The 15,192-nt window shown below is 37.9% G+C and overlaps 1 protein-coding gene across 1 annotated transcript in view; it reads right to left on the bottom strand.

Moving 5' to 3' along the window:
* The window catches only part of KDM5A (lysine demethylase 5A), a 93,764-nt gene that overhangs the window by 15,123 nt on the left and 63,449 nt on the right, over nt 1-15,192 (bottom strand). The window contains exons 19-24 of the mRNA XM_069489853.1: nt 14,831-15,186; nt 10,070-10,208; nt 7,145-7,324; nt 6,351-6,512; nt 3,603-4,154; nt 3,085-3,228 (exon numbers count right to left, since the gene is read on the bottom strand). Of these exons, the coding sequence (XP_069345954.1) occupies nt 3,085-3,228; nt 3,603-4,154; nt 6,351-6,512; nt 7,145-7,324; nt 10,070-10,208; nt 14,831-15,186 (1,533 nt within the window). The remainder of the gene's footprint in view (nt 1-3,084; nt 3,229-3,602; nt 4,155-6,350; nt 6,513-7,144; nt 7,325-10,069; nt 10,209-14,830; nt 15,187-15,192) is intronic.

Raw genomic sequence — 15,192 nt, forward strand, 5'->3', positions numbered from 1 at the left:
AATGTTCTCACTACAAAAATAAGTATGTGAGGCGATGAATATGTTAAGTAGCTTGATTTAATAATTGCACGATATATGCACATGTCAAAACATCACGTTGTATACCACAGACACAATTTTTACTGGTCTATTTTAAAAATTAATTTAAAAAAAATTTTAAGAGATGGAGTCTCGCTATCTTGCCCAGGCTGGTCTCTAATTCATGAGCTCCTCCCACCTCAGCCTCCCAAGTAGCTGGGACTACAGGCATATGCCACTGTACCTGGCTAATTAAAATATTTTAAAAATTATTCTAAGAAGGAAAATTACCATTCAGTCCCACTACTGGCAAATCTGCAAGGAAAGGTGAAATGGCCCCTCACTGAGAAATGTGTTTTACGTACAGATCTGTCACTCCAGCCTTATCTAACTTTAAGCAGGACTCAAGTCTTAGAAAAGAATCTACTCTATTTCCACCAAAGTTCAAAATACCCAAGTATTAACCAAGGTGGAGAAGAAAATGTGAAAGACTCTAAGTGCTTAATATGCCCTTCTCTAAAAGCAGTTACTGGGATACATAAAGGAACTTCCTAGGCTACTATTCTATACCCTCCTTTCTGATATGCAATTCTGCACATATACGCATTTGCAAAATATAAACTGCAATATGGATGGAGAGTTTCAATAAAGGTAAACAACATGCCTTAAAAGGAAATAATCATGTTGATATCTAAAAGAAGGTTATCCCAAGCACAATCCCAAATGACCCATGACAGACTGCTTCATTAATACGTATTTTCCTAAGTAATAATTTTCTGAATGCTGCTCAGAGTATTTTGGTGGTGATCACAAGATATATTATATGCAAAATGAAGTAGCCAAACTATGCTAAGTATAAACAATTTGTTTTAACATTTAAATGTTATGGTAATTAAGATAAAATTACTGATTTTATTTTACTATATACTTACCTACTCTTCTTCCTAAACCAGTAATGGGCTCTTCCTCAAGCAAAAATATTAAATTCACGGATGAATTCATAGTCACAACAGGGGACATCATACAAAGGGAAAAATCACCAAGCCAAATGCAAATAAATTGGCAAATAAAATTTCATTACATAATAATTGCTTGCCCTATGGGAAAATGCTCAACAGTATTAATTTTTTCATTCAAAGATACCAACATCAATGTAAATCTGACCCTGAATTACCATAAGTCTTGCCACCATTCTACTCTTCTAAGCTGTCAAATACATTGTTAACACTATAAAATCCATAATTTTATTCTTTTACCTGCCAATACCTGCTTATTGAAGAGAGTAAGCAAGCTAAGATTCCCATATAAATTCTGCAAAAAAAAAAAAAAAAAAAAAGACTACTCCACACAACCATATCAAACTACAGTTTTGATCCCCAGCCCTGAAAACCATGCAATAATATTTGTGATGTTTTGCTTTCGCAGGTTACCAATCTACTTCCAAGCAAAGCCCATCTTGTTAAGCAATTCTAGAGCAGTGGGTGACTATGTGCTAGAAAGCAAACACCACCAAAGTACTAGGGGCCTCTACGATAAAACAAACAGGTGATTCTAGTATTGCAGTAAAAAAGCTAACTAGGTTATATTTGGTATGGGCTGCATTCCCTTTCAGCCACTCCTGGTCATCCTATACAACTTCGTAAACAAAGACAATCATTAACTTCTGGGTAACAAGGTGCTTAAAAAGCTTATTTGAACTGGCTAATTCAAGTTTCAACTTTTCTCAAGTCTTTAAGTCATATAACTGAAAATTCTTTCATTAAAACATCTCCCAGATCCATTTTTATCTTGAGGAAAATACTTTCCAACAGACGAATTTAAAAGCATCTATGATGGATGTAAATTTTACATCCTAGGAGTTTTAATGCTGATCAAATTTATGCTCTAAGAATGAGCAGTACCTACCTGATCTGCATGCTGAAAATACAAAGAAAAGATAATCAAGTGATACAGATGGAAACCCCCCTTGCTCTTTGGAGGCAGGCTCTCATGTCAGAGTAAGAATTCCCAGGTTACAAGCATAGATTCTCAACAGAGCAACTGAGAATCCTAAAAGACATCAATGTGGGTCTCTGCCTAGATCATGATGTTATTACCAGGTAAAAAGCAAAAGACTTGTACCTGACACAAAGTGACAATGAAAGGCCAATTGAATCCAACACAAAACAAACTTGCCAAAAGCTTCTCTTCACCACCAGTGTAAGGCTATTACAAAGATATTCATACTGATGGCAAATAATTTGTTCTAACTGCAACTATAACTCAGTAAATTCTAACGTTGGACCCAAGTAGTTCCCATCTCTGAACATGACATTCTACCTAGCACCATCCAGATAAGAGATCAGAGCAAAATGTTAAAACACAGCTAGAATGGGACTCTTAGAACACAACGGTACAGACTTTACCTCAAAGAAAAAAATCAGAAAGACTAAAATTGGCCATGAAAGCTTTAAATAAGGTATAATTTTTCAAGTTCCTCTAAGATATAAGGAGCCAGAAGATGAGGAAAATATAGATTTTTAAAAAATTTTTTAGAAAAATTATTGTTTTGGGGATCTGTATTTTTGGAATTTTGGAAAAAATGTTATCATCATAAACTCAGGATAGATGACTAGCTTTCTCTTCCACTTTCAGGCTTCAAACATCACGGTTCAATAGCTTTTTTTAAGAAACCCCCCGGCCAGGTGCGGTGGCTCACGCCTGTAATCCTAGCACTCTGGGAGGCCGAGACGGGTGTATCGTTTGAGCTCAGGAGTTCAAGACCAGCCCGGAGCAAGAGCGAGACCCCGTCTCTACTAAAAATAGAAAGAAATTATATAGACAACTAAAAATATATACAGAAAAAATTAACCGGGCATGGTGGTGCATGCCTGTAGTCCCAGCTACTTGGGAGTCTGAGGCAGGAGGATCGCTTGAGCCCAGGAGTTTGAGGTTTGCTGTGAGCGAGGCTGATACCATGGCACTCTAGCCCGGGCAACAGAGTGAGACGCTGTCTCAAAAAAAAAAAAAAAAAAGAAACCCCCCAATGGTCAAGTATATACCTACACTGCCTGTCCATGTAATTACCTTCATGTCGTAGCCATATGTTTCCCGAATGTCTTCATCAGAATCTGTTTCTTCATCATCATAGTCCATTGTTTGTCGAGGTGAAGATGATACACTACTCACCACCCGGTTAAAAGCGGACTGCTGGAAACTAGGTAAGTGCCCCTAAACAACAAGTAATTCCAAGATGAACAGAAAGCAAATACTAAGCAAACATGGGTAATTAATATGTGCTTAAGATCACCAAAAATGCAATGAACTCACTAAGTGGCTAAGAGAATTCTGCAACAGTTAGTAGAAATCAAATTATTTGATTATGATGCTAAGGTTCACCCAATATTTCCAGGTAGTATTTCAGTAGGTATGTATCCAAAGAAAATGCTATGTGTGTAGCAGGAGGAAGATGTCATGGATGATACAATTGCTGGCAAGTTACTGTTATTTTCCTAATCAACTGGTAAGACAGGTTTGATTTACTATTCACACACTGACAAATATTATCCCACGAAAGAAAGAAAGAATGTAAATCCTAAACTTGCCTGTAAATCTGGATTAGCAGCTGCTTTTTGGAGCTCTGCACTGATGATCTTTTCAGTTTTTTCTCGAGCCGCCTGTTCCACCATGCGCTGGCTCAACACAGACAGTTTGGCTAGGGCAGAGGACAGTTCATCTGTGGCTAGCGCCTGCCGTGCTCTATCTTGCCAGCTCATAGCACGTTCTGTCAAGCACTGCAGGGCCTCTCCTTCAGGCAGCCGTACGGGCAACTTCTGAAGGGATACCAAGAGTGACAGAATAGTCTCTAGCCTGGGCCTTCGAGACCGCATACAAAGAGGGCAAAGGAATTTTACTTCTTTAGCCTGCCAGCTGGATCCTTTTTTCTGGGAACTTGATTTAGGAAGGGGAACACAGCTGTTATGGAACCAGTCTTTGCAGAGCTCACACTGTAGCATAAACCCACTGGCTGTCTTACGGCAAATGCAAAATTTTACTTCTTCTATGCGGTCCACCATTGTCATCTTGGCAAGGTTGGCTGCCCTGAGGGAATGCATGGCTTCAATTTCTTTTTGCTCCCGTTCTTTGAAAACTGCCACCTGTATGTATAACAAACATTTAACGAAAGGAGTCAGTGCAATACAGCCCCAAAATACCAAATCCTCAAGGCTGTGGGATCTTTGCCCAATTTCCGCAGATTTGGGGCACCTGGTAGTTTTCATGCAAAGATTCCTTATCTGTGAAATGGGCAAAGTGCTACCTATATTTGATCATTCGTATCGGTAGAGTACTTTGAATTCTTCTGTAGAGGGCAGTAGAAAGATAATATGCTTTGAAATCAAGCAACTTGAGTACATAGCCTGGCTCTTATACACAGACTATTAATATGAGGCACAAGTTTTCTGAACCTTGTTTTTCTGAAAAATGAGGATACCACCAACCTTGTTTTGTTGTTTTAAGGATTAAATAAGCTAACATATGAAAGTGCCTAGCCTGGTGCCTGGCACAAGGTAAACAAGGTGAGTATTAGTTTCCTATTCCCTTGTAATTCATTCTTTGGGGGTGAGTTCTATATAAATAAATTTTTATCTCTCTCTAGAAGGCCTCTCCAATTCCTGTGGAAGTACAATAAAAAATCCTGATGATCAATTATAACAAATGCATTTTATGAAACTCATTTCAACAAAGTAAGTAAAAGCAAACAAAATTTAATTATTGTAAATATTGCCAGTGCATTTTCTTTTTAAACTATTGGTAGCTTTGAAACAATTTTGAAATAATTTCCAGTCCTACTTTTCTGGCTAGATTGACTTTGTTACGCAGGCTCTCTTGAGAGATCGTTTTCATTGGCCTCCAAACGGGATCATTTGTAGGCAGAAAGAGCCATACCAAGTTACTTAGTGTATGCAATTTCCTACTATTATGTATAGCCCAAACTCATTTTTATTTTCTCTCTACTTCCTCAGGCTCCTAGTAATCTTAACACATTCTTCCTACTCACCAAATATGTATAATTTTCATCAACTACAAATATTTTATTGAGCACTCACTATACTGCTGAATGCTACTAAAAGAAGGGAAATATTTTTAAAAAGTAGCTGGTATCAGTAAGCTGGTACAATTCCTTTGAAAAGCACAATAGTTTTTTTCTTTTTTTTTTTTTTTTACACAGAGTCTCACTCTGTTGCCCTGGCTAGAGTGCAGTGGCATCGTCATTGCTCACTGCAACCTCCAATTCCTAGGCTTAGACGATTCTCCTACCTCTGCCTCCTCAGTAGCTGGGACTACAAAGCTCAGGATAGGACACAGCTAATTTTCCTATTTTTAGTGGAGATAGGGTCTCGCTCTTGCCTCAGGCTGGTCTTGAACTCCAGACCTCAAGCAATCCCTCCACCTTGGCCTCCCACAGTGCTACAATTACAGGCATGAGCCACCGTACCCAGCTAAAAAATCGCAACAGTATTAAGAGTCACAAAATGCTATTAAATTCTAACCCAATAATTCTCCTAAGAGTCAAGTCTAGGAAAATAATTTAAAAGGGAAAAGACTATACAAAGTTAGTTCACTTTTTATTACTTATGACAGGGAACTCAATAACAGGCAAAACGCTCAACATTAGAAAACTATAGCAGGTCCTCAAATAGCGTCGTTTTGTTCAACATGGTTTTGTTACAATGCTGATGAGGAAAAAACTGATTACTGACCAGGGCCCCTGTCACTCACTGATTTACCAAAACCTGAGTAAATATTTGTTACTATTTTTATTACTCTTTCTTAAATGTATGTACACTTCACATTTCTTTCAATGTTTAATATTAGAAGTGTTTTGGGCCTTTATTTAGAAGTTTGGTGATATTTCTGTGACCAGAAATATGCCACAAGAACTTAACTCATTTAATCCAAACTCTTGTTTCTCAGTCTTTAAAACGGGTTTCATTATATGTCCTTTCACTTGAAGTCATAGTTTCCAAGAACCTATTAGCAATGTAAGTGAAGATTTACTGTACTCAGCAAACTATGGACAACCAGATGGAATATTAGACAACTGTTAAAACAACAATAAAGAACAGAGATATGGAAAAGAAAAACAATGTTGGGAAAAGAGCATTATAGTAAACAACTTCTATACTTTGATTACAAATGTATTTAAAAATAGGAAATATGTATAGTCATAAAGCCACAGATTAAGTTTAAGAAAATAAAAATAGTTATCAAAATAAAAAGTGAACCTGCTATATCTTCACAGAATTCTGTATTAACCAAGCAAACTTAAAACACATTACATAATTTCTTACCACCATGGCTGTGTCTCTGGTTTCTTCCAATCCTTCCTCTAGATCACTCAAAGGCTCAACGTCCAGATCCTTTTCTTTTTCTTTTTCTATTAGTTCTTTTACTTTTTTCCTTCTGCTTTTGCCACTCCCGTATATACCAATGTCAGTCCTGGGACTCAGCACCTTCAAAAATAAAACTAAAATATGAACTCTGGTTCTTAAAAAATCTTAAAACTGAAAATAAAGGAATGTCTATTGAACACGCACCAAGTCCCAGGTACTTTCTTAAGGACGTCATACATATTATCTATTTCAATCCTCACAACAACCCTATGTGGTAGGTATCATTAATGCACACTATTCAAACATGGGAAACTGAACCTCAGAAAGGAAACAACTTGCCCAAGCACACAGGGTTAGCAATTAAGAAGCCAGTCCTCAAACCTGAAATACCTTATTCCAAAGCTTCTGTTCTTAACTACTGTGTGCAACTGCTTAAGATGAAAATGATGATGAGTATATAATTTGTGCTTCTCAGAAATAAGATCTTTCAGTGGCAGAGTCCAGTAACAATAAAATCCAAGCTGACTGCTTATTCTAGACACAGCACAGCACAAGACTAACTGGAAATAAGTCTACCTAAGGCTCCAGATTTTAGGACAACATCTGGAATTACCTAATAGGAATCACTTGAATAAAGCTGACCAGATAAACTGAAGACAACCCTCCCCAATACTACTACCACTGCTACCTATAGGTGTTCAATTATCAACAGCTAATGGGAGTGAAGTTTGTGAAAATAAAGTGCTCTTTACCTGTAACAACGTATGACTAGAATTCTTCTTAAGAAAGGTCCGCCCAGTCCGTTCCCTCCATGCTCGTGCTGCTGCTACCTGTGATTCCACCTGGGGCAGTGCATCAAGACGCACAGGGATAGGGCGTCCCTTAGCAGATAAACTCTCAAGCTGCTCCAAGTAAGCATAGTTGCTGCCACTCTAAAAGACAAAAGTACATTCTCACATGATTTGAGTTCTCTTATGGAGTCTGGCAATACATTGTTGAAAGACCTTACAAAGTTTAGTGTTAGCTCTTCTATTAAATATTATTCTTTAAACCTAATTGTATCTTGAATTAATATAACTTCCAATGTCTTTCTTACTTTTAAAAGCTTGTGCAAATTGATTTCTTAATGAACATGTTATCGAAGATTTTATATATTTTATTACAGAGAACCAGTAGATATAAAAACCAGTTCAAAGGACAATATGAAGAACAGCCATATGTAAAAATGCAATTAGGAATGAGGAAATGAATTTGTTAATAAGTTTAATACCACAAAGGACAATGGAATCATCTTTTCCACACTGTGGAAATCAACTATACTATTACAGACAAATTTAATTGCCTGTCTAGGGACATAATTCATTTGCATTACTTTTTTTTTTTTTTTTTTTTAAAACAACTGACAGAGTTGTTAAATAAACTGGCCAAAGAAAATCTAAGGCACCACACCCCCCCAGAATCAGATAATCCTGGAGGGTTCATGAGACAACACTACTGAAAGGACACCTAGTAATCTTTTGCCCATTCAAAGTCTCTCACAATTTTCCCAACAACTAAAAGCAGGATCTTAGTTCTGGTAACCACCTCCATTTTATATTATATAAACAGAAATATGAATATTTTCCTTCTAAATTCACAATGTTTCAATATTTCCACGTAAGTCATTATTGTTTATAGAACTTCTATACTGCATTCCAGTAAAAGGTTATTTCCCAGGTATTAACTGACACACTTGTCTATGAACTCATTTTGAAAGATTTATTAAATCATGTGGAAAAATAAACAAGAAACCTATGAATTTTTAAGAGGAATAATGAAGTGGTTCTAGTCCTATAAGATATTAAAATGACATAATCAAATCATTACAGTACCAAGAAAGAATAGCTAGATTTATGGAATAGCGAAAAAAGCTCAGACCAAGAAATACCATATTTAGTATTATTCCCTCTTGTGCCCAACTACAGCCATTTGACTACAGCATGCCTGCTGGCTAAGCCTAGACATAGCCTCCAAGCTATGTATCCTAAACAAAAGTCCGCCTACCAACAGAACGTGTCCACTTACTTGAAGCCTCCAAGTCAGTACTCCCACTGAAGGGAAGGGCCTGGTAGGAAAACAGTGCTTCAAAATTACAGAAGAAATACATGACAGCAACTTAGTCCTTCAATCATAAACAACCAATTAAGGATTATCAAACATTTGAAAACAACCAATTCCTGCCTGCAACAGGCCAAAGATAAAACAGAAGAGCTGTCCTGATGAAAACAGAGACAATTTAAGAAAGCAGAAAAGAAACAGTGGGCAGCTAAGCATGTCCCAGAAAAAGTCAACCAAAAAGAAGGTAAAAGAAAAGTTCTTAGAATTTGATACCTGGAATATGTTTTCTTTCTTTCTTAATTGTATAGCTCTACAATTAAGAGCATATACTCACCACATTTAATGCGCTTAATGGTTTTTATAGTTCAAGCATTTTTCATCTCTATATAGCACTTATTTCATTCTTGTTTTAAATTACAGATGTATAACATACGCTTCTTTAACTAGAAAATACGCTGTTTTGAAGGCCCGAGTCCTATCTTTACATTGCTCCTTTTTTAAATTATTATGGGTACATTAATAGTCGTATATCTTTAGAAGGTCCATGTGATGTTTTGATACAGGCATACAATGTGCAATCAAATCAGGGTAATTGTGGTATCCATCACCTCAGGCATTTAACATTTCTTTGTGTTAGGAACACTCCAAATTCACTTTTTTAGTTATTTTAAAGTATACCCTATGCTATCAAATATGGTTCATCTTATCTAACTATATAACTATATTTCTGTACCCATTAACCATGCCCACTTTATCCCCCACTACCCTTCCCAACCTCTGGTAACCATCATTCTACTCTGTCAATTGTTTTTAATGTTTAGCTTCCATATATGAGTAGCAACATGTGAGATTTAACTTTCTGTTTACACCCTTCCCCTATACTTCTGCTCCGAAATACCCAGAATAGTACCAAGAGTACTGTGGTGCTCATTAAATGTTAATTTCATTTTCCTTTTCTGCCTCTTATTTTAAAAGTATTTCATGCACATGGAAAAAGATTCAAAGAATACAGCTGGCAATAAAATCCCTACTGCTAAGAGTTAAATAAATAAGCTAATTCTATCATCTTTCATAGCAGGGACTCAATAAAAACAAGTAATATTTAAGCAGGTAATAACTATTTTGAATTATAAAATCAAATGAAAGAATTTTAAAGCTGAGTTTTAAATACCACAATTATTTTACAGACGCTCTGACTCACCATGGGATTATGTCCCTGTAAATCCATCGTAAGTTGAAAATATCTTCAAGTCGAAAATGCATTTAATATACCTAGCCTACCTTAAACATGTTCAGAACACTTCCATTAGCTTGGCTGATCGAGAGCTGCAGGTCACTGCCACTGCCCAGCATCATGATAAGAGTATCATACCACATATTGGTAGCCCCGAAAACATCAAAATTCAAAGCACAGTATCTACTGAATGCGTATCACTTTCACACCTTTGTAAAGTTAAAAAATTATAACTCGGGAGCCATCTGTATTATGATCATTCTATTCTAAAGAAACAAAGATTTAAAGGATTCATCTGTGAGACAGGCATTACCTGATGGGTAATATAATCCAAAAGTCTCCTTACCTGAATAGCTTCCACTTTAGCTGTCCATTCTCGAGCCTTTTGTAAGGCTTCTTTCAGGGACAACACATTGGGTAGAAAGGCTGGAATGTTCTTGGCTTCATTCACAATGCTTTCTAAACTTGCCATGCTGTGCCTTGGTCTAAAAGAACAGTTAACTCAGGGTGAGATGCAAGAGAAAAAGTCCAATTGCTACCAATATTTAAGTAACATTTTGGAATGTGTAGAGAACTTTCACATACATGATTTCATTTAATTCTTACCACAATCCTATAAGGGAAGCAAAGCAGCTAGTATCTTTCTTTCCATTTCATAGATCAGAAAATAATTTCCCCCCCAAAGTCACTTAATGTAATAAATGTGTACACACCTGAAATGCTGATTCAGAGTAAGTCTCAGATCCCTGCCTCTTTCACTATTAGATTGCCTCTACTTTAGTTCTCTACAGTATCTGAAATTGTCACGAGATGCACATTTGATAGCAATGTAGAAAGCAACAGACTAGAAATCCATTAATGTTGCCAATGTACGTTTAATTCAATTACATTCATTAATACCAGTTACACAAAGATGAATAAAGCAAAGACCTTATCCTCAACTAATCATAATACAAGATTATGAATTACACCTATACTGGGAACTAAGAACAAATTACTATGGACTCAATACTATGAGAGGTATTGATAATTCTGCCTAGAATTAAGAAGGGCTTTGAGGTAGGCCTTAAAGAAATACGACTTTGTCAAATGAAAGATTAAAGAAAAGAAACCAGGAATATGATGAACAAAGGCATGGAGAAACATTTAAAAAGAAGTTGGTAGATAGTTTGAGATGTGGGAGTGTTGTGGGGGTGGGTAGAGGATGTGGGTGGGAGGAATAAAGAGCAAAGAAGGAAATAAGAAAAGGTGGCAGGGAAGATAGATACAAACAGATTAAGAGCCCAGAGAGCCATGACTTTCACCATGTGGGAAACTACTGAGGTGACAGTTGTTTCATCATCCATGAATCCTCCTGTTCTAGGCCCTGGAGATTGTGAATGAGCAAGAGTAAACAGTCCTTGTCTCGTGAAACTTTTTCACCTTGTGGGGAGGAATCATTAATAAGGAGTCAGGATGCACTGTGGTAAGTGCAATGACAAAGGAAAGTCAAGGTGCTGTAAGAATGCACAGTAAGAGAACCTAATTGACTTGGTAGGTGAAGAAGACTTCGCGAAAGTGACATCTAAGCTTTCTCATCCTTCCTGAATAGGAGTTATGAATAGGAAAGCTGGGGCCAGGGGCAGGGTAGGGGTGGTGGAGATACACCACAGGCAGAGGGAAGAGTGCTCCACAGAACTAAATAAACACACACAAAGGTCTAGAGAAAGAAAGAACAAGAATGTTTGAGGAAATCTTGAGGGGAGGGGAATCACAATGAGAAAGAATGGCAAGAAGTAAGACCAGATACATAATTAAACAAGAGGCTAAATGACAGGTAGCCTTATAAATCAAGTTGGGGAGTTTGGACTTCATACTAAGAGCAACGGGAAACTCGAGAAGGGCTTTAAGCAAGGGAGTGAAACAGTCACACCAGTTTAAGAAAATACTGGTGGTAGTGTGGAGAATGGATGGGGGAAGCATGAGCCCACAGACAGAACCTACTGCTATGATCTAGGCCAGCTATGATAGCAACTTGAGGAGAATGAAAGGAAAAGAATGAATAATCCTACAAGCAGCCCAAGCAAAAAGATTCTTTTCAAAATAGCAGACAGAATGGCATATTCAAAGTACTAAAACAGAGTAATTGTCAACCTAGAATTTTATACCCAATGAAAAAAGTCCTTCAAAAATAGGGGTAAAATAAATCCATTTGCAGACAAATTTTTTAAAAAGGAACAAAAGTGAGAAACATTGAGGAAATATAATCAGCATGACTGAGGTTGAGGTTAAGGAAACAAAGGGAGAGGTCAAAGTTAACTACCAAAGTACCCACTTGTTCAAGTGAATGAAAGATGGTATAATTCAAAGAATAAAGAAAAAAAGGGCAGGAGTATAGGAAGGAGTTAATGAGTCTGATTTTGGACATAGGGAATTTGAAGTCACTGTGGGACATACCTATTACAGAAATGGATATTATGGATGAGAATTTAGGAGTTATTCAGTAAAAGATGGTAAATAGAGGCAATAAATTAGATGGAATTTCCTGTACAGAGTGAGAAGAGAAAGGGGTCTAGGCCAGAATCTTGAGGAAAGCCATTAGTTAACTGAGGCGGAGAGAGAGAAGGCAAAGGCAAGGAAGGAGGACATCAAGAAAAGGGTGGCCGGGCACGGTGGCTCACGCCGGTAATCCTAGCACTCTGGGAGGCCAAGGCGTGGAGGATTGATTGAGGTCAGGAGTTCGAGACCAGCCTGAGCAAGAGCGAGACCCCGTCTCTACTAAAAATGGAAAGAAATTATCTAGACAACTAAAAAAAAATATATATAGAAAAAATTAGCTGGGCATGGTGGCGCATGCCTGTAGTCCCAGCTACTCGGGAGGCTGAGACAGGAGGATCGCTTGAGCCCAGGAGTCTGAGGTTGCTGTCAGCGAGGCTTACACCACGGCACTCTAGCCCGGGCAACAGAGTGAGACTCTGTCTCCAAAAAAAAAGAAAAAGAAAAAAGAAAAAGAAAAGAAGGGTAAGTAGTTAATAACCAATACTAAGGGATCAAGAATACTAAGGATATGTTTCAGAAAGATAATTCTGAAAGGAGTTAGAAAAGGAAAGATTCTAATTCCCACTATTCCCACCAACCACATCACTCTGTATTTCTTCACCAATTTTATTTTCTTCATGACACTAAGTATTTTAAATTCATTCATTCATCTTCTCTCCTGACTAGAATAGTAGCTCTATGAGAGCTTGTTCACTACTATCTCCATAGCACTTAGAAATAGTGCCTGGCATGCAGTAGGTACTCCATAAATACTTTAATATCAAACTGCAAACATCAAGGGAAAAGATAAGAGGACTATAACTTGGTCAGTCACGATGACATTTTGGAGACAAAATCATCAGAACTTGGTGGCTGATTAAATGTAGGAGATTGGGGCCAGGCAGGGTAGCTCACACCTATATTCCTAGCACTTTGGGAGGCCAAGATGGGAGGATCACTTGAGGCTGGGAGTTCGAGACCAGCCTGAGCAAGAGCAAAACCCCATTTCTACAAAAAATAGAAAAAATTAGCCAGGGGGGGATGGTGCATACTTGTAGTCCCAGCTACTAGGGAGGCTGAGGCAGGAGGATTGTTTGAGCCCAGGAGTTTGAGGGCTGCAGTGAGTTATGATGACACCACTGGACTCTAGCCCAGAAGACAGCAAGACCCTATCTCAAAAAAAAAAAAAAAAAAAAAGTAGGAGATTAGAAAAAGGAAGTTCTCAAATATTACTACTGACAAAATTTTATTTGATAGACTACTATCAGTTTCATCAGGTATACCAAATCATAGTTTTACATTCCAAAGTCATTTAGCTTTGCCCATTTAATATGCTCCCACCTCGTGGAACTGACATGAATCTGAAGACACAGAGTAAATACTTCAGATAAGGAAAGCTATGAATAAATTTTGATATGTATTCTGCATGGCATCTAGGTAGTAAAATATCCAGTATACATGGAGACTTCTACCTAAGCTTTGCCTATCAAATGCACACAAAGTCAGTGGCTGGCAAAGCAGTTATATGCATAGGCTTTGGAATGAGGTGTAAGAGGCTTTAAATTTCAGCTGTATTGCTTAATAACTAAGTGATCTCTCTAAGCACCCCAGTTTCCTCATCCTTACAATAGAAATTATATGAATAGTCATCTTAGGTAGTGGAGAAATACTTTCACAAGGTATACCACAGTTAAGTGAGCCAAATTAGCTGATACACACTCAAATGTGATGAATACTTTACTTAAATCTCATTAAGTACAATGGGGTGCCAATTCTAATGCAACTGTTCAACATTCTCATTCCTGATTCTTATCTCCCAATGCTTTCCTGCATAAATCCTCCATTCCAGTAAAGCCCATTTATTTTCTGTCATCTGCACACACCCTACATATTCCTTAAATTTAGTTTATGATATGTTTCTTACCTCCCCCTTTCCACTTCAATTCTATTCATTCTTCAAGGTTCTACCTACGCGCTTACTTTTCCTAACTATAATATCATTAATCATAGGCTCTAAACAAAACACTACTTTGTATAACAAAGTACTCTGCACAATAGTTTGTACATATTTGAAACTGTCTCCATGCAGCCCCATTTGATAACTTAGTGATTGGTCCGGGAAGGCACAAAACATTCAATTAAAACATTTAATGCCATCACAATAAACCAGCTGGAGCCAGACACAAGAGAACCCCTGGCTTGGCACCGCTACTCCGTTTCCGGGTCCAGACACAATGTGGTGCTCTAAAGGCTGAGGAAGGTGTGGCCCATGGGCATTCCTATCCAGCAAGAAACCCTCTAGCTTGTCTGTACTCATTGCCACCCACAGGGACCTTTCCAGAAGCTGCTTGCCAAAGCAGGGAGGAAGGAGAATCTCTCATTCCTCCAAGCCCTGGATCACTGGGAAATGCCCTTCCCATCCACTCAATTTCACTATTAATGCTGTTTATCAAGAAGGGAACTCTTCAGACACATTAAAATCCTAAAGGAGGAAAAAGAAAACCTTTTAATGAAATAGGTTCTCCTCCTTCTCACTCTACCCTCTGACTTCGTTATGAAAGAAGAAATAGTCACCAAAAGATGTGTTCACCTTGCCTGTAGGCAGACCTTAGCCTTTTCTTCCCATCGTTCAGAGACTGTAAGGAGCTCCTGTAGTTCAGCCATTGCTTTCTCCACAGCATGGTGGGGAGCCAACCCTACCCCAGAGTCTATCAGTTTCTTCATGACATCCAAAGTGACTTGTTGTGGATCTGATAGGGTCAGTCTTACTTCATCCAACCACCTAGCCTGCTGTAGCTCTTGCTTCAGTCGGGGTAATTCAGGCAGCTCCACATACAGACTAGAGCCCATGTCTATCAACATCTGGAGTTTGGAAGAATCTGGGGTTTCATCCATCATGGCCCCCTGAGCACGTTCATGAAACTCTTCCACATCATCCAGCAGATTCTGAAC

The sequence above is a fragment of the Eulemur rufifrons genome, chromosome 16 (genome assembly GCF_041146395.1).
Source record: "Eulemur rufifrons isolate Redbay chromosome 16, OSU_ERuf_1, whole genome shotgun sequence".
NCBI classification, from domain to species: Eukaryota; Metazoa; Chordata; class Mammalia; order Primates; family Lemuridae; genus Eulemur; species Eulemur rufifrons.